This window comes from Pongo pygmaeus, chromosome 17, assembly GCF_028885625.2.
Source record: "Pongo pygmaeus isolate AG05252 chromosome 17, NHGRI_mPonPyg2-v2.0_pri, whole genome shotgun sequence".
Classification (NCBI taxonomy): domain Eukaryota; kingdom Metazoa; phylum Chordata; class Mammalia; order Primates; family Hominidae; genus Pongo; species Pongo pygmaeus.
The window spans coordinates 89718822-89743570 of record NC_072390.2 but is presented as its reverse complement, the minus strand read 5'-3'; the positions used below and the strand labels follow the sequence as shown (position 1 = coordinate 89743570).

General features: G+C 51.1%; 1 protein-coding gene across 8 annotated transcripts; it reads right to left on the bottom strand.

The window, feature by feature from the left end:
• Positions 1–396: 396 nt before the first annotated feature.
• On the bottom strand, positions 397–24493 carry CNDP2 (carnosine dipeptidase 2). 8 transcript variants are annotated; one of them, XM_054460776.2, is made up of 12 exons: positions 24319–24493; positions 20770–20866; positions 19317–19460; positions 15263–15425; positions 12296–12384; positions 10218–10418; positions 8703–8787; positions 7518–7678; positions 5100–5264; positions 2870–3011; positions 2420–2567; positions 397–1519 (listed from the first exon to the last, which is right to left on the bottom strand). In XM_054460776.2, exons 2-12 carry the CDS (start codon positions 20827–20829, stop codon positions 1450–1452), a joined length of 1428 nt encoding a protein of 475 aa, XP_054316751.1. In that variant the 5' UTR covers positions 20830–20866; positions 24319–24493; the 3' UTR covers positions 397–1449. The 8 variants fall into 8 exon arrangements, with proteins under 8 accessions (XP_054316751.1, XP_054316756.1, XP_054316754.1 ...); XM_054460781.2 differs by having other exon boundaries at positions 24355–24492; XM_054460779.2 differs by having other exon boundaries at positions 20770–20921; positions 24319–24488.
• Positions 24494–24749: the final 256 nt, after the last annotated feature.

Here is a 24749-nt window from a genome sequence, read left to right as displayed (position 1 = left end):
GCCCTCAGGAGCGCATCCTTACGTTCCGATGTGAGAGGGTCCAGACTCATCTTGCATTTTCCCTGCCCAGCCCTGGAACCAACCACTTCAAGGAGCCTCTTCCTTTCATTGAGTTTACTCTGTTCTTTTATGTCAAGTGGGCCAATCAATTCTTTGTTTAAGCCAGTTGGACTTCCTGTGGCCCCACAGCCATTAAGGAACAGGGACAGGGACACTTCTCGGAACATGCAGGGGGCCATGAGTAAGCCTCCACTTGTGTGGAAGAGAGAGGGAGTGCTCGCCTGGGAAGACCTGGGTTCTGTTTTCCGGGTCCTGACTGCTGAGCTGACACCATCAACCAGACACCACTCAATAAGCATGGTGTGCACACCACGAGCAACTCAGACGGAGCGATTCTTTTAGAGGTGTCATGTTTACTTTTTATTTAGGACAAACTGAGACAAAATCATCCTACCAGTTAGTGAGGTTTTGAGGGATCATACTAAAGAGAAGACAGGAAAACACCAGTAATGGTGAAGGTCTTGAGAAAAGGACAGGACCCGCAGATAGCAAGAGATCAGAGGAGGCCCTGATTTCTTTCCTCATTTCCTTTCCAAATATCCCAAATGTGCAATGCATCATCTGAGACAGAAGGCAGAAAGCATCAAGCTCTCTGTTTATCCCAATTCAATGACAACCAGAACTTATTTTTTTGATATGCGGTCTCATTCTGTTGCCCAGGCTGGAGTGCAGTGGGGCAGTCATGGCTCATCGCAGCCTCCAACTCTCAGCCTCAAGCAACCCTCCTACATCAGTGTCCTGAGTAGCTGGAACTACAGGCATGCACCATCACACTTGGCTCATTTTTAAAAAACTTCTTGTAGAGACAGGATCTTGCTACATTGCCCAGGCTTGAGTGCCGTGGTGCAATCATAGCTCACTGCAGGCTCAAACTCTTGGTCTCAAGCGATCCTCCTGCCTCAGCCTTCTGAGTGGCTGGGACTACAGGCATACACCACCATGTCTGGCTCATTTCTTAAACTTTTTGTAGAGACAGAGTCTTGTTTTGTTGCCTAGGCTGGTCTCAGACTCCTGGCCTCAAGTGATCCTCCTGTCTTGGCCTCCCAAAGTGCTGGATTATAGGTGTGAGCCGTGATGCCCGGCCAACAACCAGAACTTTCCGCAGACCTTCTGCTTTTGGACCTTGGGTATCTTCTGCAGGTCAAGCCATCCTGACCACTCTGAGAACTTACCCAGGGTGACTCAGCTGTCACTCCAGGTCACTCTTAAGCCCATCGGGTAGCTCCACCCGTAGACAGCTGGATACACTTGTGTCTGTTCTCTAAAGTCGTGGATGACCTGACAAGAGGGAAAGGAAAGAGGGAACCTCCACTTCCCTGGGCAAGTTGGAAAAGGGTGAGGTGAGGGCAGGATTCCTTCTCGTCGGAGGTGGCACACAGACGGCTGGGCCTAGTCCTTCAGCTGGGAGACCTCATACAGGTACGCAGCCAGCATCTTGGTTCCCTCTATGTAGTTATGCCTAGTAGAGAGGAACACATCATTGTGTTGGCTGGTGTCATGAGCCAACACCCAGGTGTGGGTGACTCCTCCCGAACCCAGACACACTCTGCCTTCTTCCTGGGGAGCATCCCCCATCCCAGCTTGGGGGCCCTGAGCCCTGCTTGCCTTCAGAATTCAGCACCCCGGTTCTCAAGTGCAGCTGCAGTCTGACTGCCCAGCCCAGAGACCAATCCTGGTCCCCTAGTGCCCCGGTAGTAAACATCAAGCTTGGATCGTGGGCTCCTCCCATTATCCATTTGTTTCTAAAGACCAGGCCTCCCCACCGGTCCTTGCAGCCAGGTCTCTGTCTCCCCCTCCCTCCTTCCTGCAGGGTCTTTGCCTCTGTCTTAGTCCCTGATCGTCTGCCTTGGTTACCCCAGGATGCATTCTTGCCTTCTGCCCTCCTCAGCAATTTTAGGGGCCAGAGGCCTCCCCTGGAACTGCCCGAGACCCCTGCCTGCTGGGCCCCTCCTGCTCCCAAGGCTGGCTCAGAGGCTGCACCCGCCCTGTTGTGGGAAGAATTCCCAACACGTCCGCCCAAGTCAGGGATGTGTCAAAGCAGCAACGTGTGCAGTTAGCAATGACACTGCAATTCCTCAAGAAGGAAACAGAAAAATGAACAGAAAAAAAGGAAATGGAGAGAGGGGTAGATGAAGTGCAGAGATAAACACTGCATGAACCTTGTTTTTAGCACCCCTCTCCTGCAAGGCCTCATCCTGCCTCCCATCTAAGTTCCCACTTCACACAAATACAGGAGGGCAGGTCACCGGGCCATCACCCCTACCTGCTTCTCTTGGCAGCTGCACATGGCGGGAAGGGGAAGGGGCAAGAGGGACGCTGTGCAGGAGACACCAACCTGGGCCGCACCCTGGACTCTCACCTGTTGAGCTTTTCATTCTGGGAGTGGGCTCCGTCATCCGCCGACCCCACAGGCAGCAGCATGACGTTCTTGCCCGTGGCCTCCTGAAAGGTCAAGGTCACGGGAATGCTGCCGCCTTCCCTGGTCAAGTCTGGCTCAACACCAAAAACTGGGGGGAAATGAAATAAACGATGAGCTTTGGGGCCCCAAGGCTGGGGATCTGTCTCAGACCACTACTCAGTAGCACTCAGTCAGACCCTGTGCAAGGCCCTGGGACAGCAAACCCGTGTTCGAGGTCCGCCAGGGGTCCAGGCTCATCGCACACACTGGCTGTCCTCATGCTGACTTAAGTACGCGCCCCCGCGATACAGCAGTGCCGCCGACATAGCTACGCGCCCACACGATATAACAGAGTCCTATCAGACGTGCAACGGGCCCTGCCCGGCATCATCCCCAAGGAGAGTGTCCAACCTGTCCTCATGGCTCTTCTCCCAGCCACGTAATGAGGGTGACTGAAGTCGGAGACCCAGGGCTTCCCGCCGTGGCCCATGTACACTTTGAACTCGTTGGGGCTGCGCAGTTCAGCAAACTTCTTAGTTAGGTAGCTTGTGACCTAAACCACAGATAGAATAGAGATCTACAATGCTTTATAAGCTTGGCATTTGATCCAGTGCTAGTGACCTACGGGTCTGCTATCACGGGTCTAGCGAGCTTACAATCGGCCTCTGACAGGTCTGTGATGGGTCTATGCTGAGTCTACGATGAGTCTCATTTTCTGTTGCTTAATACTGAGCTACATAACTAGAGTAAGGAAAGAGGAGACTTCTTTATTTATTTATTTATTTATTTTTTGAGACGGAGTCTCGCTCTGTCGCCCAGGCTGGAGCGCAGTGGCGCGATCTCGGCTCACTGCAAGCTCCGCCTCCCAGGTTCACGCCATTCTCCTGCCTCAGCCTCTCTGAGCAGCTGGGACTACAGACGCCCGCCACCACGCCCAGCTAATTTTTGTATTTTTAGTAGAGACGGAGTTTCACCGTGGTCTCGATCTCCTGACCTCGTGATCCGCCCGCCTTGGCCTCCCAAAGTGCTGGGATTACAAGCGTGAGCCACTGTGCCCGGCCAGAAAGAGGGGACTTCTTATCAAAAAATAAAACCCAGTTATTTCAAAGTCAAAGACAAAGTTTTAATATCAAGCAATTCACTCTTTCCAAAGATCTTCTAAATGATGATACCATATAAATTAAGTTTAAAAACAATCTTCCCTGACCTGCTTTATATTATGGACAGAATGTTTGCGTGCCCCCAGAATTCACATATTTAAGCCCGAAACTCCACTGTGACTACATTTGGGGACTTAACAGAAGTAACTAAGGTGTAAGACAAAGTCACAAATGTGAGAAGCTGTGTTTGCGCCGTTCTGCTTGCCGGCCTATTTCACAGGCTCCACCCTGCCACTACCTGTAGCTCTCGGGAAAGATGCTTTGAAGACAAAACGGGGGAGCACACACCACCCCTGCCTCTTGCCCGAGTCACTGCATTCCTTAGGAGATAAATGACCCTGTCCTTACCTTTCCCCACACATAAGATAGCACCTGACCGCATTAGTGGTTGCGCCTCTGTGACCTATGACCACACGTGCTCTTACACCGAGGCTCAGTGTGGCTCGGATGGAATGTAACATCTGAGCAGGTGTGATGTGATTCTGCATGCACCAAAGCTCCTCCACCTGCAGATGAGCTGCGAGCTGAGCCGCTCTCTCTCGGAGCAGCCTGGCCAAACCTCTCGAAGGCTGTTCCTGGGCCCCAGGCCACAGTCTGCAGTCCTCAGTGAGACGCCTGAATGAAACTAACTTGAATTCTGTAAAAGCCTAGCTTTTATTCTTCAGTAGATTTTTTTTTTCTCTTCCTAAACCTTATTTAGACAAAGGTTAAATGAGGCCAGAAGGGTGGGCCTGGGTGAGAAGATACCGAGAGCCTGCCCTCTGCCATGTGAGGACAAGCGAGGGAAGTGGCCATGGCCAGGAGGAACCGTCGTCAGATGCCACAGCTGCCGGCACCTTGGTCCTGGACTCATCCGCCTCCGAAACAGTGAGGAATCGTTTCTGCCACGTAAGCCACCGCATCTGTAGTCTTTACTGTGGCAGCCTGAGCAGACCGAGGTACTTCATAAAATACATGTCCACAGGCTACATTGCATCCAGACCCAGGATAGAGCCAGGAGCTGACCCAGGGACACCTCCTCGTGACAAGACCTCAGTATTCAACACGAAGGGTGAGCCCCAGGCTCCCGTTCCCAGTGGGAAGACTCCATCTCCCCATGAATCCCAGCTGAGGTGGACAGTCAGAAGCTGGGCTGACCTCCAGCCAGCAGAGTCCCCTCCACACGGCACCGTGGTAAGGGGCGGCTCTGGGACTCTGACCAGAACACGCTTGGCCCAACGTTGGTGTTTGGCCTGGAGCCTTGAGGTGAGGTCAAAGGCCAGATTTTGGCCTGCCTCATCAGTAACAAAGGTCACTTACATGTGATGCATTATCTTTGATTAGCTTCTGAACCGTGACTGTCATAATTACTGACTTCGCCAGAGCCAGGAAGCGGGGGCACGCATGGCCTTGGTGTCTGCTGAGTAAGAGCCTTTATTACCCAAGTCTCTGCCCAGACACAGCAGCTCTTGGCCCCTACCCCGTGTCCCAGCCCCACATGCCTGCTCGCTGACGACTTCAGGAGTCATGTTCGGCACGAGCCTGATGGAGAACTTGCCAACCACCTTCCTGGGAATCACGGTCTTGGCCCCTGACCCAGAGAAGGCACCTTCGATGCCGTGGAGGGAGAGAGAAGGGTACCGCCATCGGTGCATGAGGATGTCTTTCTGCAGAAAAATCAGAGGGTCAGGGACACTTCAGGCACTCGGTGCCAGCCATGTCTGCTCACCGAGGAGCTGGGAATGTTGTCTGGGAAATCAGTGGTATGAGACAGGGCCTGGCTCAGGACCCTGACAACCACAGGCAGGAGGTCCAGGTGCAGGTGCGACTGCAGTAAGTGACTCAGCACAAAGGAGGCGCCTGACAGGCTGCACACCCTCAGGTGAGGCATTTCACTGCCCGTTGCTGCAGCGTGGGTGGCTCAGGTCCACCTGGCAGAACTAGGAGAGCCATGCTGGCCACTGAGCACCTGTAGAACTGGGGGTGTCAAGGTCCCACAGACATTGGAGATCTTGATGAGCCAGAGGCACCAGAGGAAGAGGGGATGCAGCCCAGGCTGTGTACAGGCCTCTCCCAGGCCCACAGGACATAGGCGTGCAGCCCGTTCCTACTGAGAGAGGACAGCCAGGCTGACCAGCACATCCGGTACGGCCCCCTGAATACCGATGATGCCATCTCCTCAGACCAGAAGAGACTTCATCTCCTGTTTCCCAAGTGTGTCATCAACACCATGACCTTCCTGCCTGCCCCCGCCCCCGGCGTCCCTGCAGCAGCAGAAGGTGGGTCAAGAGAGTAGGTGTGCCCCCAAAGGGGCTTCCAGAAGGTTCCTCAGTGACTTAGCCACTGAATGTGTAGATTTCTGTTTGTGAACCAAACAGCTCAATGTTATCTGGGAGGAATAGACAAGGCCCTAAAACACTGCACACGGAAGCAAACATGAGCCTGAGGGACAGGGCAGGAGAAACAGACCCACCTTCTCCCAGGCCCGCTGCTCCCTGTGCCCAACCCCTCGGTCCATGACATCACTGTCCAGTCACTGCCAGTGGGGACCTTCTCTTCCTATTCCAGAGGCTCCTCCCCGATGCCAGCCAAGGCTCCCGTGCCTGCAACAGCCTCATGGGTCTCCTAGCTCCACCGACTCAGCTCCAACACCCCGACCCATGATCTTTCCCAATGCGAGATCCGATGAACTCAAATCCTGGCTGGGGCTCACCGTCTCCTGGAAGACCTGGAGCTCCACAGCAGCGCCCAGGCCATCAGGCCTGCATTTCGGTCTCAGTCCCAGGCCTCACCCCGCTGCCCATCTGTCCCTAAGCAGCTGATATGTCTGTGCTCCTGCTGACCGGGCATGCCAGCCTTGCCCTGCACCCCTGCTGGCTGACAGGACCCTCTGATGAGCCTCAGCCGCTCCCAGCACCATGACCCTCCCCTTGTGCAGGCCCACAGCCTTTGGTACTGCCCAGCGTGGCCCTCAGCACATCCTTCCAGAGTTCTTGCCTGTCTGTCTCTGGGAGACAAAACTCAAGAGCCCAGCCGGGCCTTATTTCCCTTGTGTCCCAGGGGCTGAGTTGCTTAATTCAACTGATGCTGGCTGAATCAATGGCACAGAACTTCCATCTATACTGCATAACCCTATAGCCTGCAGAACTTACATCTATACCGCATAAACCCACAGCCTGCGGAAGTTACATCCATACCACGTAAACCTATAGCCTGCAGAACTTACATCCATACCACATAAACCTACAGCCTGCAGAACTTACATCCATACCACATAACCCTACAGCCTGCAGAACTTACATCTGTACCACAGAAGCCCACAGCCTGCAGAACTTCCATCTATACCGCATAACCCTACAGCCTGCAGAACTTACATCTGTACCGCATAAACCTACAGCCTGCAGAACTTACATCCATACCACATAAATCTATAGCCCGCAGAACTTACATCTATACCGCATAACCCTACAGCGTGTGGAACTTAGATCTGTACAGCATAAACCTACAGCCTATTAAGAGAAAAGTCATGACCCACTTTTCCCCTAATGGTTAGGTAAACATTCGGCACAGTTTCCACCTAGCACTCGGCTCTAATGCGGCTTAAATGAGCCCTGGGCCCAGCGGTAAGGAGGTTACTCTATAAACACAAACACGGCAGAGCCGCTGCCAGCAGGAGCCAGCCCATGTCCCCTCTGCATGCTTCTCCAGGTCTGATGGAATCAAAAGTGGATTTTGATACTAAAGAATTCCAACGACCAGCAACCTGGTCACAGTCTGCTTTCTGAGTGACTCATGTGCACTGGACATTCCAGCTCTTCCCTCAGAGACCCCCTGGACCTAGGGAAGGTGACAGGGCCTGGGGGACACCTGTGTCACAGCGTGGCCCGGGCAGGTGGCAGAGTCGAGCCCTGAACCAGCACCTTGTTGCTGTGCAGGAGGATCTGCGCCCCCACGTCCTTGGCAAACTCCTCTATGTCAAAGTCGATGTCGTCGTACAGCTTGTGCTCCTCTTCCGTGACGGCAGCCACAGCCTCGTTAATGCCGGGGATCAGGATGTTCCCCCTCTTGTCCACCAAAGAGCCTGAGGGAAGCGGGAGAGGGTTATAGCACTCAGGGAAGGCCGCACCAAGGCGAGCTGCTCTTTCCTGCACTGACCCCAGGGAGCCGGGCTCAGGAGAGACGTGGCTCAGGCCCCACAGCCACGTGGCTGAGGAGGGGCCAAGAGCAGCCACAAGGGTCCACAGAATGATGCGCGCAGATGCATCCCATGCACCTATCGCCTGTCAGGCACCGTCCGGGGCCTCAGGCTCAGCCAGTGATGTAATCAGCCAAACAGCCAATGAGGGAGCAGCTTGGGCATTCCCATTTCTCAGGTAAGGAGACCGAGGAACAAGTGGGGACAGGAAATTGTCCTTGGTCATAGACCATGATGCAAACCAGCAGACTGGCTTCACGCAGCCCCACTCTAACAACCATCGCACTGCCCCGTGTGCCTTTTTAATGCGCATTCCACAAGAAACAAGCTGCTCCCGAGCTGAGGGGGGTAAACTGTGGGTATAACAGAGTGGACGTCATGCGGGCAGCTGGCATCGGCGGGGAGGAATGGAGAGCTTGTGGATGGTGCAGGAAGGGAGGGCTGTGCTTGGCCTCAGAGCAGGAGGACGCCGGGAACAGCAAGATGGGATGCCTGCGCTCAAAGAGCTGATCAGGCGGAGGGACCTGGATGGGGCCAGTTATACATAAGAGAGGCCAAAACACGCGCCCTGTGAGAGATGGAAAATGACCATACCAGAGGAAGGACAGCACCACGCACTCGAGGGGCTTGGCCAGACAGGACCTGGGGGCGACTGAGTTGGGTGCTGGAGGCAGGGCAAGGTTTCACCAGGTGGTGACAGGCACAGGAGGGTTTCAGGGGCAAAAATAAAACAAGGGGGCCTCTCAGAGGGACAAGTGAGTGGAAGGAGGGAGAGGCACAGTTGGAAACTGAGACAGAAGTTGGTTCATGTGGAATGCTGAAATGCACCCAATGCTGATGACAGACAGCCTGGAAGTCACGCCCATCCACTTCCCCTAAACTGCGGACTGAACGCCCATCCCGCACTTACCCATCAGCAAAATGAGATCAGTCATGGCCTCATGCACCGAGCCCCCGTACACCCCAGAATGGAGGTCTTTGTTGCTGCACTCCACCTGCACGGAAACAAAGGCTGCTGTATCTGGCTGCCTAGTGGGAGCTTATTTTTATCATGTGACAGTGAATTCAACAAAGAGCATTTACAAGGCCTGACAATTTTCCAAATCAAAATTTGCTCCCTCAGGGAGCAAAGCATTTCCCAAATTAAAGACTTAGGCAGGAACAAAAAAATACCAGCTTATCTGTGGCATATGCCAACCACAGATAAGATGGTAACACTAGCCACAGGTACAAGCATTCCACAGGGCAATCTGCCTACCACTCAAAGCCTTTGCTAGAAGTTTAACAAAGACCCTGCACCTCTGCTGAGAGGGCAGCCTAACATGAATAAGACCCACCACAGGCCTGGAGCCCGAGACCTGGGGTCGGACCTCGCCCTTGCACTGAGCAGCTGCATACCCAGCGTAGGGCAGCTGCCTGCTGAGTGCCCGGCCTCCTCGCCTGCAAATGGGAAGAGGCGCAGTGCCCCTCCCAGCACCGGGGGTGACAGGCGGCCACTTTTAAAACCAGAACAGTACCTTGCTCAGAGTGAGGGCTCAGGGCAGCAACTGCAGTGATTTCTAGCACTGTTCAGGTTATAAATGACGTCTGCAGACAGGACCTAATTTAATCACCACAGTCATCCTGTGGGGTATTGGGAGATGACCACCAGCCAGTGAGCAGCAGAATCTAGGGAGGCCTGGCCCTTCTCACTCTTGGTGCTGCCTCGGTTTCTCTCTTTTTTTTTGAAATGGAGTCTCGCTCTGTAGCTCAGGCTGGAGTGCAATGGTGCAATCTCCACTCACTGCAACCTCCACCTCCCGGGTTCAAGCGATTCTCCTCCCTCAGCCTCCCGAGTAGCTGGGATTACAGGCACCCGCCACCACACCTGGCTAACTTTTTGTATTTTTAGTGGAGACGGGGTTTCACCATGTTGGCGAGGCTGGTTTCAAACTCCTGACCTCAAGTGATCTGTCTGGCTCGGCCTCCCAAAGTGCTGGGATTACAGGCCTGAGCCACCGCGCCCGGCCTCAGTTTCTCTTTTTCCCGTGCAGTCAGTCACTTGCTCATGGGATAAGGAGCCTAAGTGCTAACATATAAACATTGCCACCCTCAAGAGGAAGTGTTTCTAAAATGCTTTGTATGTGTTCGCATCTTCTGAAATGAACTAGCATTTAATCTCCTCTCAGCCACTCCAAGGCAACATTACAAATCACACTGTCCTAGCTTGATGCTGCTGTGAGATTAACTTCTGATCATCGGAAGTGTTGCTGTCCACCCTGGTATATGACGGTGGTTTATGGAAGCTGGGAATTGGGGCACTAAGTGAGCCCTGTGTTTCTCCTTCCTGCGCACCTGACTTCTGGGTCCTTGCCTACTTTGGGTTTGGAAGAACCAGGAGACTCAGGGGTTAGAAAAAAGTGAACTGTACAGCTTGGCACTGTACCTCGATGAAAAAGTAGCAAATGCCCCTGAGGCCGTAGGTGATGCAGGGCTTCTTCTTTCCCAGCCAGTAATTGTCAGAAATGCAGACATAGTCCACATCCTTAAAGAATGTGTCTTTCTGGGCGAAAATCAGCTCGTCTAGGCCCTCAGAGCCTGACTCCTCCATGCCTTCGAGGCAGAATCGGACGTTGACAGGAATCTCCTGTGAGAAGGGAACAGCACAAGTGGATGTTCAGCTTTGCAAACCTTCCTTCTAGAAACCACACTCAGGATTACATATTTCACATCTCTGGCATTCTCCAGACCGACCACACAGGCCTCTGTGTGCATCTGTCGTCACCCCCTCCCCAGGCGCTGCCAGGCCACTGTGGCTCCGGGCCACTTGGACCGGTCCAGTTTCGCAAGGTGGGGCTCTCTGGGGCCACCCCACATGACCGAGGGGAACTTCCAGAAAAGCCTGTGCTGCTCCCTCTGTAATAAGGGCCACGACACTTAGAACACCACACGAGTCCTGATTATACCAGCGGAGCCACCAACACGAGGAGGTATGGGTCCTCCTGTGTGACCTTCACTGCTCCCGGGCACAGAAGCGCTGCTCTCCCCGAGGAGCCCGATGGGAACGTGCCCACCTTGCCGTGTGTCTGGATCACTGTGGCTTCACAGGTGCTCTCCCGACTCTGACCCCCACACCCAAAGGTGAAAGATGAGGTTGTGCATGAAGCTGGCGATTTGCCAAAGGCCAGGCAGGCTAAAGAACAGCAGGGCCTAAATGAGGACTCAAGGCTACTGAGTCCTGGTTCACGACCACCCAGGCTGCCCCCAGACAGCCCTGTTCATGGCTGCACTTCCTCCCCCGCCTGCTCCTCCTCTTCTGCCCTTCACATGAGATCTTCCACAGGACCTCTGCCCGGGCACAGCCACCTGTCACCCTTGGTTGCCCCAGAGCCTGAGGTGCCTCCACAGCAGCTGAGGCTGAGGGCTCCACGGGGCCAGAGATTGGGGAGGCTTCCTAGATCCCGCCCAGCATGCAGGCTCGGCCGCACCAGGCCAGGTGGTTCTGGGTGTCACCTCCCCACCATGTAAAGTAATCCCCCAGACCAGCAGGGCTGAGACCCTTTTCAGACCTAACATTCCATGCTTTGACAAAAATGCTTATCTTATTCTTATGTCATCATGATACAAGATAAAAGCAAGATGCAAAGATGTCTATACAGCATGATCACAACTAGGCAAAAAGCAACAGAAAATCTTGGTAAATTTCAAAATACTAACTGTCTTTGGATTCTAGGCAAGTATTTTTCTCTCTACTTGTCCGTTTTTTAGCAAACTTTGAACAACGAGCAGATATTTCACAGGTAGAAGAATGCTTTTTTTTTTTTTTTGAGACAGAGTCTCGCTCTGTCACCCAGGCTGGAGTGCAGTGGCATGATCTCGGCTCACTGCAACCTCTGCCTCCCTGGTTCAAGCAATTTTCTTGCCTCAGCCTCCCGGGAGCTGGGATTACAGGTGCCCACCACCATGCCCGGCTAATTTTGTATTTTGAGTAGAGACGGGGTTTCACCATGTTGGCCAGGCTGGTCTCGAACTCCTGACCTCAAGTGATCCACCCACCTCAGCCTCCCAAATTAATTCCTTCCAAAGGAATTACAGGGGTGAGCCACCACTCCCAGCCAGAGAATACATTTTAAAAATCAGAATTTATTTTTAGGAGGACGTAAACCACACAGAGACAGTGAGGGGCCTGTGTGATGTCACAAAGCTGCACTACGTTCTGGCAAGGGACCACACTCACAGAGACAGTCAGGGACTGAAAAGTCACATTTCATGCGGTGGCAAAAATCATGCTGAGCCGCCAATATTGTGACCTTTAAGCAGCTGTAAAACAATTAAACTTTGAATGTTTCCTAAAGCTGGAAAACAAACCTGTACTTTACATCCGAGTCATCTGTGCTGATAAGGGCTGGGGGACGCTTGTCTTGTCTTTTCCTGTGAGCTTTACAAGCTGTTGTGTGAACAGAGAGCCTTTGTATGGCTCAGATGAACCCAGGACTCAGGCAGAAGTCAGCGTGGGGGGCATACCTGGTCTGTTTTCTGATACGCTTCCAGGGCGTTTATCCAGCCGGCCACCGGGCCCTTATCATCAGTCGAACCTCTCCCATACAGCTTGCCTAGAACAGCAATCCACAAATTCATAAAGTGATGATTACAAGGAACCCAGAAGCAGCGTGTCTCAGGTGCACATCTGATAACCCCTTAGCCAAGCAAACACGAGAGAGGCTTCCCCCTCCAATCAGGAGCCCCCAGTCTCTACCCAACACTATCGTTAAATTTGTCAGAGAATTTGCCATCATCAAAGAGATAAGCCATGTGGATGCTCCCAAGAACCCCTTTCCTCTCCCACCGTGGCACGGTGGTCAGGTGGGGGCACGGCTTCCTGCTGCGTCAGGGTGGAGACCTCCAGTCTAACTCCAGGAAGTCTCAGCCAGCTGCTTAGTTCATTAAAACCCATTTACCAGAAGCAGCGGGGAGCAATGGGGACAGGAAGCCCAGTCACTTAGGAACCTCAAGGCACCGTTGTCAAAAAAGAACCATAATCTCACCCCCACCCAATTGTGACACCTAATTTGATAAAAAACAGAGAACTAACATGTTTATTATTTAACCTCTGCTTCTTTCTTTCTGTAGTTACCACTCTGAAAACTGCAGACAAGACGCTGCTTCTAATCAGCGTCATTAGTCACAGTGGCCCCTCACCACAATGGCTTCTGGGGAAGCTGACAACACAAGAGACAACTTGAAGACAAGGCCCCACCCCTCCTCCATCCTCTGCCACGCAGTCCCGGCCTCATGGAACCAGAAGAGGGAGCCGTCCTCAAGGCGTGGCCTTCTCGTGGGCCTGGGTCTGCCTGGCCGGTCTCCTGACCTCCTGGGGCTCAGCCTGCTTCCCAGGTCCCGCAGTCTCAGCATGACCCAGCCCAGGGTGGTATGAGGCTGAAAGTCATCACCACCTGGGGAATTTCCTTTGATGAATGAAACCCAACTTTTCACAAAAACTGAAGATCAAATATAAGCTTTTCTAAGAAAAATCCTCATCCCTATGACAAACACTGAACAACTACAGTGGCTGGCACGGTGCTAGCTCAGAGCTGCCGACAAATGTGACCTGCCCCCACCCTCCAGGGCTCCCTGATAAGGAGAGGGAGGCCGGGCGGCTGGCAGTGAAACTTCCCCACAGTACAGGTGCTCTTCTAGGTTCCTCGACAGTCAGGAGCCTACTGAGGCTGGGACAGGGAGGGCTAAGAGGATGGCTGGAGGCAGGCCTCACAGGGGACGAGGCAGCGGTGACGGGGCTGACGCCCGTGCAGGTGCCCAGGTGCAGTTTTGAGCAGCACAGTCTCCTGCGGGCTGCACGTGGTCCCGTGTGGCTGGGTACAGGTGGGAGAAGCGGCAGGCAGAAGGCAGGCGAGGGGAGGGACCCTCTGTGCCATCCTGAGTCCCCCAAGAGGAGTCAAGAAGAGAAGTGGCACGTTGAGGTCACTCTGGGAGCAGCCCAGAAAAGGAGTGGCACCGTGAAGGCCCAGAAGTGGAGCCACGGAGTGGGCGAGGGGACAGGGAGCTTGCAATGTGGGAAGGGCAGTGGTCCCAGAGGAGAGCCTGGCAGGGATGGGGACCCAGTTCCCAGTGCAGGTGGCAGAGAGATGGTGCCATCCGCGGAGACTGTAAGGTAGCGGACAAGGAGCAAAGACAAATACTTCTGTTCAGAGACAGCGAGTTCCAGGAGTGAGGGCACAGTCAAGCAGACATTCGAGTCTGACGCTTGAGGGCACAGCCAAGCAGACACATGGGTCTGAGGCTCAAGGGCATGGCCAAGCAGACATGTGGGTCTGACACTCGAGGGGCGCCCAAATGCACAGAGAGGGTTAATCCTACAATCCACCGCAAGTTAGTAATTCCACCGTGACAAGGACAATGACATGGAATTACATCTCATAAAAAATGTTGCTTTAAGTAAAGTCATTTTCAATTTTGCACAGTAATGAACACAACTGACACTGGGCCAGGAAAGGTTTGAACACAGATGCAATGATCCAGTTGGAAGGGCTTCGATGAGAAGAACCTGGAACTTAGCCCAGAGGGGCCCAGCACGAGGGTGGGAGGTTTCCTCATCTGGTCAAAGACTCCCGTGCAGGCACATGTGGAAATTCAGAAATGAAAGCAGAAGGCCTTTACACCAGAAGGAACAGGAAGAAAAGAGGCCGGCCTGCGGGGTCCCTCACAGCACGGGCCTCAAAAGGCCTGCAGGTGCCTGGCCCACGGAAGCACTTGGTGAATAACAGGGACATCGCCACCCCCACTGGGGCAGCCGGGTGAAGGAGGCCACTAACATATACAGTAGAAGCAGCTGCCGGTAAGGGTGGGGGAGGGGGACGAGGGGACAGGCTTTTCAGGATGGCCCTGCCTCGATTCTGAATGTACATTCTGAGAAAAAGCATCAGCAGTAGAGGAAGCCCGGCAGACACCAGCCACGGGGGACTCATTTGCACACGAAAAGGCAGGCTTTCTGGAAGTTCAGCGACAGAGGCACCTGTGAGAAACCTCCATTTCTAGCTTACGTTAAAAACAGTCTGTGCCCGGCGTGGTGGCTCAAGCCTGTAATCTCAGCACTTTGGGAGGCTGAGGTGGGGGGATCACTCGAGGTCAGGAGATTGAGACCAGCCTGGCCAGCATGGTGAAACCCCGTCTCTACTAAAAATAAAAAAACTAGCTGGGTGTGGTGATGGGCACCCGTAATCCCAGCTACTGGGGAGACTGAGGCAGGAGAATCGCTTGAACCCCGGGAGGCGGAGGTTGCAGTGAATTGAGATCTTGCCATTGCACTCCAGCCTGAGCTACAGAGTGAGACTCTGTCTCAAAAAAAGATTTTTAAAAAGTAGTAAAATAAATAAAATAAAAACAGTCTGTACTGGAAACCGAAAAACGGACTAGCAATGACTTTCCAAAAGTCAGTGCCCTTCCTCTGGGCACACACAGGCACGCGGCGCTCACCGTCTCGCTCCACCAGGGTGAAGGGCTCGCTGTCCCAGCCGTCCTCCAGGGCTGCAGGCTGCACATCCAGGTGCCCGTAAATGCACACGGTCTTCTTCTGTGGGTCAGAGCCCAGCCTGCCGAGCAGAATAGGAGGGAGCGGGATCTCCGAGCCATCAGGGAGCTGAGCATGGAGAGGAAAGGAACCAAGGACAGCCTTTGTTTAAGAAATTCAGTGCTTAAGGTGGATATTATTAAAAGACCTTGAGCTTCCTTATCTGTCCTTATCAATCAACCTCTATTGTAGAGTTTAAGAGCACACTGTTCAGTGGAGTCACTAATTAAGATTTACTTTCTTACTTTCTTGTACTCCAGAGCACATGTACATGTTTGCCAATTGCAGGCAGTTTGGTAAATTTTTTTTGTTGTTTTTTGAGACAGAATCTTGCTCTGTCACCCAGGCTGGAGTGCAGTGGCGTGATCCCAGCTCACTGCAACCTCTGCCTCCCAGGCTCAAGCAATTCTTAGGTCTCAACCGCCCAAGTAGCTGGGATTACAGGTGCCAGCCACCATGCCTGGTTAATTTTTTGTATTTTAGTAGAGACAGGGTTTCACTGTTGCCCCCACGGTGGTCTCGAATTCCTGAGCTCAGGCAAACCACCCGCCTCGGCTTCCCAAAGTGCTAGAATTACAAGCATGAGCCACTGCACCTGGCTGAATTCAGTAAATTCTTAAAGGCTGATTTTTCTTTGACTTTTATATAACAAAACACGCAGGCTGAGTTCGGGATGCAACTTAGTTTATTATTTTCTGAAATGATGGTTAAAATCAACTATAATCTTAGAAGAGATATTTTTGAAATTCTATACATTGATTACAATTATGCATGGAAAAGGCCATAAACCAAGATATATATATATATATAAATCTTTATACCTAAATTCACATTTAGCCATCCTAAAAAGTTAGTGATAGCAGGTACGCCTTCTGAGCTTTGTCCCAAAGGCACTACCGGTGTTCCACAATCCCACAGGACTGGAGGACGGGACAGGCATCCCAGCCCGCCCCTGCATCTAAATGGAGGCAAATCAATCTTAGGTCTTTTCCAATTTTCACATCAGGTCAATGGTCTCCACCTTTTACTTTAGACCATGGCCTACTCAGGCTGTGCAAAACTCCTGTGGCCACGTAGCTCCTCTACCAGTGCCTATATTCCAACAGGAAAATACCCCACGATCATCACAATGTGTCACAAGCAAGTGGCAGGAGATGGTTTTAGCTGTAGAAGGAAGAGACTATTCTTACTAAAACATGACATACATATATATTAGTCTAGTTACTAGAAAATACTGTTCATGAAAATAGGTATTAACAGACACAACACACAAAATCGATAATGAAGTTAAATTAACAGTTTGCAATTAAGAGGTAAAATGAGCAGTCACTGAAATGACAACTGGATCAGGACAGTGCTGGTGATGGGCTGAGAAAAGTGTCCCTTCCAAACTGCAGGGCCTCCAGCTCTAAGTGTACAAGCACTTTAGGAAACTGGGCAGGTGGCTGGGATTCTTGTGGGATCCAGGATTTGTGTTCCCAGTAATTTAAGTAACTCCTGCAACCCAACCTGATGGCTGCCAGTGTACGGCATGTGGCCTGACGCCCCTCATTTGTCCCAGCGGCAGTGTGGCTGCGTGTGCGGCGTGTGGCCTGATGCCCCTCATTTGTCCCAGCGGCAGTGTGGCTGCGTGTGCGGCGTGTGGCCTGATGCCCCTCACTTGTCCCAGCGGCAGTGTGGCTGTATCTGTGCCTCAGTTCTCATCAGGACGGCCTGTGGCCACCAGGGACAAAAAATTGTTGCTGAAATCTCCCTGCTCTGGTCCCAGGGGACCCATGGCCTTGGCAGTCCCAGCTGACCCTCAGCTTGCCTGAGCAGAAAAATGATTTTCAAATGACCACAGATTTTCTCTAAATAAATTCCTGTTCAATAGGGCTCCTCTGAAATACTTTAGCATTTTCTGAGAAACTGCTTGGGCCCATAGGTAAAATTGTTCTGAAACGCCCAACATCACCTTTCCTTCATCAGCCTGAAAATACTCCGACGTCTGCACTGACGCAGGAAAACACCCACCTCCACCTTCACCCCTGCATCAAGTCATCGTCACTCTGAAAAATAGAACACCACTGCCACACGGACATGTGGGAAGAGAACAGGAGATGTGTGGTCACCCCACACCACAAGCATCTCTGCAGAAGATTCCACCAGTGATGAAATCTTTCAATTCCTTGATAAAAATCAGTGTTATGTAATTCAAAATAGTATAACAGTAATTTAATTTTTTATGAAAGGCCCTTTCTTAAGAATTGCACAGCAATGTCAGTGATCAATGAAGTAAATATAACTATTGTAATGAAACAACTCCTAAAAATGATTTACCTCACCTAGATTTTTTAATGTATTAGGAAAAAAAAAAAAAAGGAAAGGGAGCAAGGTGAGTCTGACCCTAAAAAGAAACAACATGAAGAAACTTGGTTTATTCTCCCAAAGATGGGGGGAAAATTGGTGGGTAGCTATAATATACCCTAAGTCAATTATTAAATTTGTTTTCAGAAGAAAACTTCAAATGAACAGCACTGCCTGGGGAATCGGGAGGCCTGGGCATGAACCTGCTCTGCATGAGCCTCCTGTGGGCTCCCAGTGGACAGAGCTGCCCGGCCTCCACTCTCTCCCTCTGATGAAATGAACACGCTGAACTGAACGGCCACACTCAAGCTTCCAGCGCTGTGATTTCAGATTGACACCCAAATCATCAGACCAGAGAACCGAGATAAGCCAAAGCTTATCATTAGATCAAAGAATATAAAAGAATATTACAAACTTTGAAAATATATGCCATGAAACACGCAATTAACATAAGGCTGAAATCATCTGAAATAAACTAGTGAAATAACATACAGCAAGAGGCCGGGCGTGGTGGCGTGACAATTTGGGATCCAAGGCAGGTAAATCGCTTGAGACTAGAAGTTTGAGACCAGCCTGGAAACATGGTGAGACCCCGTCCCGACAAAAAAACAAAAAACAAAAAAAACACATATATATATACACACGCACAGTAAGTCCTCACTCAACTTCATGGATAGGCTTTTAGAAACTATCACTTTAAGTGAACAAAACTACCTTATTCAAGGACCTGTTGTTGTATGTTGTCTTGCTTAAAGTTGCAGTTTCTAAGAACCTATGGATGACGTGAGTACTTACTGTACCACAAAGTGAGACTGTTCATTTACGAAGAAAACAAACCATTCTCACCTGTCAGAATCCTGCACTGAAAAGCAACAGACCCCCACACAAAATATCTCTTATGAAAAAGTGGCTCACACCTGTAATCCTAGCATTTTGGGAGGCCGAGGCAGGCGGATCACCTGAGGTCAGGAGTTCGAGACCAGCCTGGCCAACACGGCAAAACCCCGTCTCTATAAAAAATATAAAAATTAGCTGGGTGTGGTGGTGCACGCCTGTAATCCCAGCTACTCAGGAGGCTGAAGCAGGAGAATCGCTTGAACCTGGGAGGCGGAGGTTGCAGTGGGCCGAGATCACACCACTGCACTCCAGCCTGGGCGACAGAGGGAGACTCTGTCTCAAAAAAATAAAAATAACAAAAATAAGGCTCAGGGACGCAGCACTGTGTGTAGGGGGGAGCCGGGGGTTGGGGGGAGTCTTTATAATTTTTAAATGGACATGAATAAAGTGTAACTTCCTAGTTTGAAAGCTTATGGATTGCTGGGAGGGGAATCTCAGCCATTCTCTCAGAATGACTGTTACATTAACTTAGTCCTGAGTAACTGTCAGCAGTTCTCCTTCCTGGAGAAAAATGCTGAGTGCCACAAAACCTTTGCCCCAGTCCAACTGAAGCAGTCACGTACAGAACTTACCATCCAAATCGGGCCCTTCCTTTTTTGTTTTAAAGGTGAGTGGGGTGTTTGAAGCAAAAGATCTTTTAAGAACTTGTGGAGTCTTGTCAACCCCTCAGGCAGAATCTGTCTGTGGTCCTGCAATGCAAAGAATGTTGCCTCCTACCTTTTGTTTTCCGATATCCACCAGTTCCACAGAGCCGCCCAACTGCTTAACATCTGCAGCAGCAACCTCCATCATCCTCCTGATTTCGCCTCTCTTCTCCGGCCACGCGGACACACTCTGGATAGCCACCCATTTTGCGAGTTTCTGTTTGTGGACAAGAAGCAACAAGGGATTCTGAAAAGGTGTCCTTGAAGGAGAAAAGGCTCCCGTAACGTTGCCATGTTCCAGGCACACATGGTTGGCTCACCCTCTGTGGCTGCTGCATTGAACAGGCTGATTGGAAATAGGACAGACCCATCACGTGCGCTTTGGGTTTAAGATTTTAAAAACTGTTCGTACTGAGGGAAGAGAGAGACCCTCTCATATTGTTTTATACTCAGTACCTGTTTAAAAACAAACAAACAAAAACAAGGAAGTGAAATCAAAGACAGGCAGCCCGGCACCAGGCCCAAAACCGGACCTGGGCCTGCCTGGCCTAAACCTAGTAGTTAAAAATCAACTCATGACTTAAAAACCGATGTTATTCATAGATTCCAGACATTGTATAAAAGAACATTGTGAAATTCCCTGCCCTGTTCTGTTTCTCTCTGACCACCGGTGCATGCAGCCCGCGTCACATACCCACTGCTTACTCAAATCAGTCACGACCCTTTCACGTGAAATCTTTAGTGTTGTGAGCCCTTAAAAGGGACAGAAATTGTGCACTCAGAGAGCTCGGATTTTAAGGCAGTAGCTTGCCGATGCTCCCAGCTGAATAAAGCCCTTCCTTCTACAACTCGGTGTCTGAGAGGTTTTGTCTGTGGCTCGTCCTGCTACAGTACTAACTCTGTACCAAGAACTAGAGTACAAAAGAAAAATGTCAGATGGTTTATTTTTAAAGATTAAGGAGGAAGTAAATGTAAAATGTACCAGGTTCCATAAATAAGTTTTTATCTGAATGTAACTAAATTACAACTGAAAGATACAGAAAATACCCAATGTTGCCACAGTCCAAATTAGCTTATTTATCATCCTGACAATGGCCAAATTTTCTAAAGTATAATTTTAGAATGAGAATTCTAAAGATTTCATCTGTAATGTGTGTACGAAGAGTAACTTTAAAACATAATGCTCTAAGTTAACATCAAGAAACGGATTAATACATAACATTATTGAATTACTTGGAACATACTTAATGCAAACTATTTAATCTGTAACTATCACAAGAAATTGTTGATGGAGATGAAACAAAAATTTCAATTAGATGTGCTATTCTTAGAAACGTACATTAACACTTTGTCAAAAACCAAAAGTGTAACCTATACCATAATAAGAAGCTAATGGAACAGGTCTCTAGGCAGATCTTCTAACCCTGGATTTAAATGGCATAATTCATACTAGCTCTTGACAGCTTCTCTGGGCCACATGGGATTAAATCAGATTTTAATGTTTCCTAAAATGAACATTCCCTTACCTTAATGTAGCGATCCTGATTTTCATCAATGTACTTAAACAGGGTAGTGAGGGCTGCCATCTTTCAACCAGACCCCAGACCGCAGATCTCGAAGGTTCTTGTAAGGAAGAGCAAATGGTCAGTCCTGTCTCTAGTGGGGACTGACGGGCGACCTGCCCAGAAAGCACTTGTTCAGAATTGTAAAGTGTTGCCCCACCCTCCCAGCCAGCACTGCAACACCCTCAGCCAGAGACGCTCCAGGAAGTGACTGCGGCTTCAGAGGCAAAAGCTTTGGGAACCAGTTTTGGGAACTAAAAGTAGGCACTTTTAGTTTTACTGGTACTTTAATAAAAATTTTTACACTCTTAAAGCACAAAGATAAGTTCCACTTTCTGTTATCCCAGAGGATACAGTCACTTCAGGGATCCCAGCCAGAATGTCACATCCTGTGTCCACCACCACAAACCCACAACACAGACGACAGAGCCCAAGGAAAACCAGATTCAGTTTAAGAAAGTTGATGATCTTAGTCCAGAAACAGCCAAAGGGCAACAGCTGAACCTCCACAAGCACCTGACCAAGAGGCCACGCAGGCTCCAGGGCGCATGCTCTCACCCCGCTTCCATGCGTGACACCCAGCAACTTCTGCCCCACTCACAGATACAGGAGAAAACACATCCTCGGACTCTTTTTATTAGTCAGAATGAATACAATGTAAAAATGATTCTGGTATTGGGACTTTTATAATTGGCTTTCCGCAGCAGAAAGCACACAGCTGTACTGAGCAAATTCAAAACTGCGGGGACAGGAAGTGCCTTAGAATCACAGCTGTGGAGTGACAGGACCCTACTACAGCCTCGTGTCTACACGCCAGACAAATGCCTGTGCGTTGACCTGCTGCAGGTAAAGAGCATTGGTTTCTTGGTATAGGCTTTCAAAGTGATTTCTCAACAGAGAGGTGACTTTATCCACCATGACACCAAGCGTGGCAATTGTTCAAAAGTGGCTGTTGCTGTGCAGGGTGATGAAATCGCAGGGCACTGCAAGTTGCAAATGTGATTTCTATATGGGTGGAAGATCCAGCTGCTGCCTTCTCAAGTACCCTCTTCCTCCTCTTCAAACACCAGCCACAGAGCATGGAATAGTTACATACCTCCCAGCCAGCTCGGGATCTCTCTGCTGAGGCACTCATTTGGAGCAGCCTCAAGTAAGATGGAGCCCATGAGCACCCTGGAGAGGCGTTTATCAGTGTTAATAAATAAAATTGTCGTCCACCTGTTGCCAAAAATGTACACAGGGAAGCTACCTGTTCACATTAAAGGAAATCCTATTTAGCAGGACAATATGCTACATGTGGTGATTTTCATTTGGGTTCCTGGTTATTAAATGCCACAAATCCCAAGCTCACTGTGGTACATTCTCATTAATATCATTCTCTTGTAGTCAAATTAACCAATGGCATTATAGCTAAAGTCACTCAAAAATATAGTCACATGCCACATAACATTTCCATCAACAACAGCGGTGGTCCCAAAAGATTATAATGGAGCTAAAAAATTCATTTTCTGTCTAGATATGTTTAGAAACACAAATACCTACCACTGTGTTACAACTGCCTACAGTATCCAGTAAAGGAACATGTATGGATTTGTAGCCGAGGAGCAATAAGCTACACCATATAGCCTAGGTATGTAGGAGGCTGTACCATCCAGGTTTGTGTGAGCGCAGCTCAGGATGTGCACACAACAGCGAATCGCCTAACGACGCATTTTCTCGGAATGTATCCCCATCCTTAAGCAACATATGACTGTAATTATCTAAGTTACAACTTTCACTAAAAGAGAGGAAACAGGGATCAGATTGTTCCACCATCAGAGATGGGCTAAAAAGCAACTCCTGTTAATCACTCATCAAGTCAAACCAGATTAGGCCAGCTTCCAGTTTCTCCTCCCACTCACACTTCTGGGTAACTCCTGTTTCACCTCCCCCTGTTACAAAGCCATTAAATGGAACCATTTTTATATGCTCTGGAGAACACCACTAACTAAGGTAAAAGCAGTATGCTGGATTGAGCAAAAGCAAGCATTATCCTTTTAAATGACACCTCACTCCCCTCTAAAAATCTAAAGTTCATAAGGAGTAACTTTATTTATTTATTTAGAGACAGGATGTCATTCTGTCACCCAGGCTGGAGTGCACTGGTGCGATCTTGGCTCACTGCAACCTCCGTCTCCCAGGCTCAAATGATCCTCCTGCCTCAGCTTCCCAAGTAGCTGGGACCACAGGCATGCACCACCACACCCAGCTAATTTTTGTATTTTTTTGTAGAGACGGGGTTTCCTCGTGTTACTCAGGCTGGTCTCGAACTCCTGGGCTCAAGCGATCTGTCCGCCTTGGTCTCCCAAAGTGCCGAGGTTACAGACATGAGCTACCGTGCCTGGCAAGGGAGTAACATGATTTAAATGTTGAGACTAGTGGAGGGAAGGAGAAATTGCTGTGGCACCTGGAACCATCAGTAGTACACACAAATGAGTCTTCTAGTTCTGAGAATCTCAGTCTCTGTCCCTTGATAATTGAAGGCATATATAACACAAATAACAGAATCACACCTTCATGTCTGCATAAGAACCAATAAAAGAATCTCCAATCTGCCCAAGCTAGAACTTGATCCCTAAACATAATGTGAACTTCTCTTTCTCCACTCCTGCCTGCAAACATTAGGGACAATGAAGGTATTGGTAGCAGGCCCCGGGTTCTCCACCTCTTCCTGTAGCCTACGCTTGGATGATCTACGGAATCTGACCTTGGCAGGCGGTGGGGAGGGGTAGCCTGGTGGCCCTGTCTGTGAGGACCAAGGTCTCAAGGACATTGGTCCAGGCGGACCAAATATTGTCTCTATTTCACAGATGAGGACACTGAAGCCAATTAAATGAGACACCTGCCCCAGACCATCAAGCTGGCATGGGAATTTTGTCTCCCCTCAGATGCTTCCTCCTATAGCCTTAAACGTTGCCTCAAATGCTGGCGGGAGCTAGGGACCCTGTCCGGGGCCCTTTGAACATGGGAGGCGTCTGTCCCGCCACATCCCCCACCCCAGGTCTCCAGGAAAGGGATCCGTTGGAGAAAGGCTGGAGTTCTCAGCAGGCCCCTGGGGAGGGGTGTGGCCTGACCAGCGCTGGGCTCCCCGCAACCCCATCTGCAACCAGGGTCGTTCCACTCGACTCCACCAGGGAGGGCCACGCAGGCTCAGGCCAAGTGCGCCGCCCAGCTTGTCCCTGCGGACCGGGGACGCGCTCGGCGCTGCTGGGACACGAATGGCCCGGTTGAGCGGGGCCCCGGGCCCCCGGAGGTGCCAGAGGCCCCGGGGCCATGGCCGTCACGGGCCTCCGCCCCCGACCGCGCGCTCCGGAACAGCCCGAACACCATTGTTCCCGCCTGACTGCGGCCGGGCGCCCCACGATCCCCCACGAATGAGGCGTGACTCTCGCCGCTGACCCGGGTCCTCCCTGCCCAGCCCGTTCCCCTCTCAGGGCGCCCACCCGGGAAGGAAGGTCCATCAGGAAGACCCACCTGGGAAGGAAGGCCCACTAGGCAAGGCCCTCTTACCAGCAGCAAGCGCGGCGCCGGTTCCGTACCACGTGTCCCGGCCACGACCGCGGCGCGGGCCCGCCCCGCTGTCCCCCTGGCCACCAACCCTGCCTTGTCCGGGGGGCAGGCATCGCCACGCCCCCGCCACGCCCCTCCCCTCCCCGCCCCCGCCCCGCCACGCCACGCCCCTGCCACGCCCACCAACCTGGCCAGAGGCAGAGGGGTGGTGTCACTCACTCCCCGCCCCATTTCCGCCCTGCGCCAGGTGCGGAAGGCTGACGTCACCTCTCCCAGCTCCATTTCCGCCCCGCCCACCAATCCCGGCCTGGTCCACAGGGCTTACGTCACCTCGCCCCTCCCCGATGGTGGACGGGGATGTGGGCGTGGCGAGGGGCGGAGATTTCGTGGGTTGG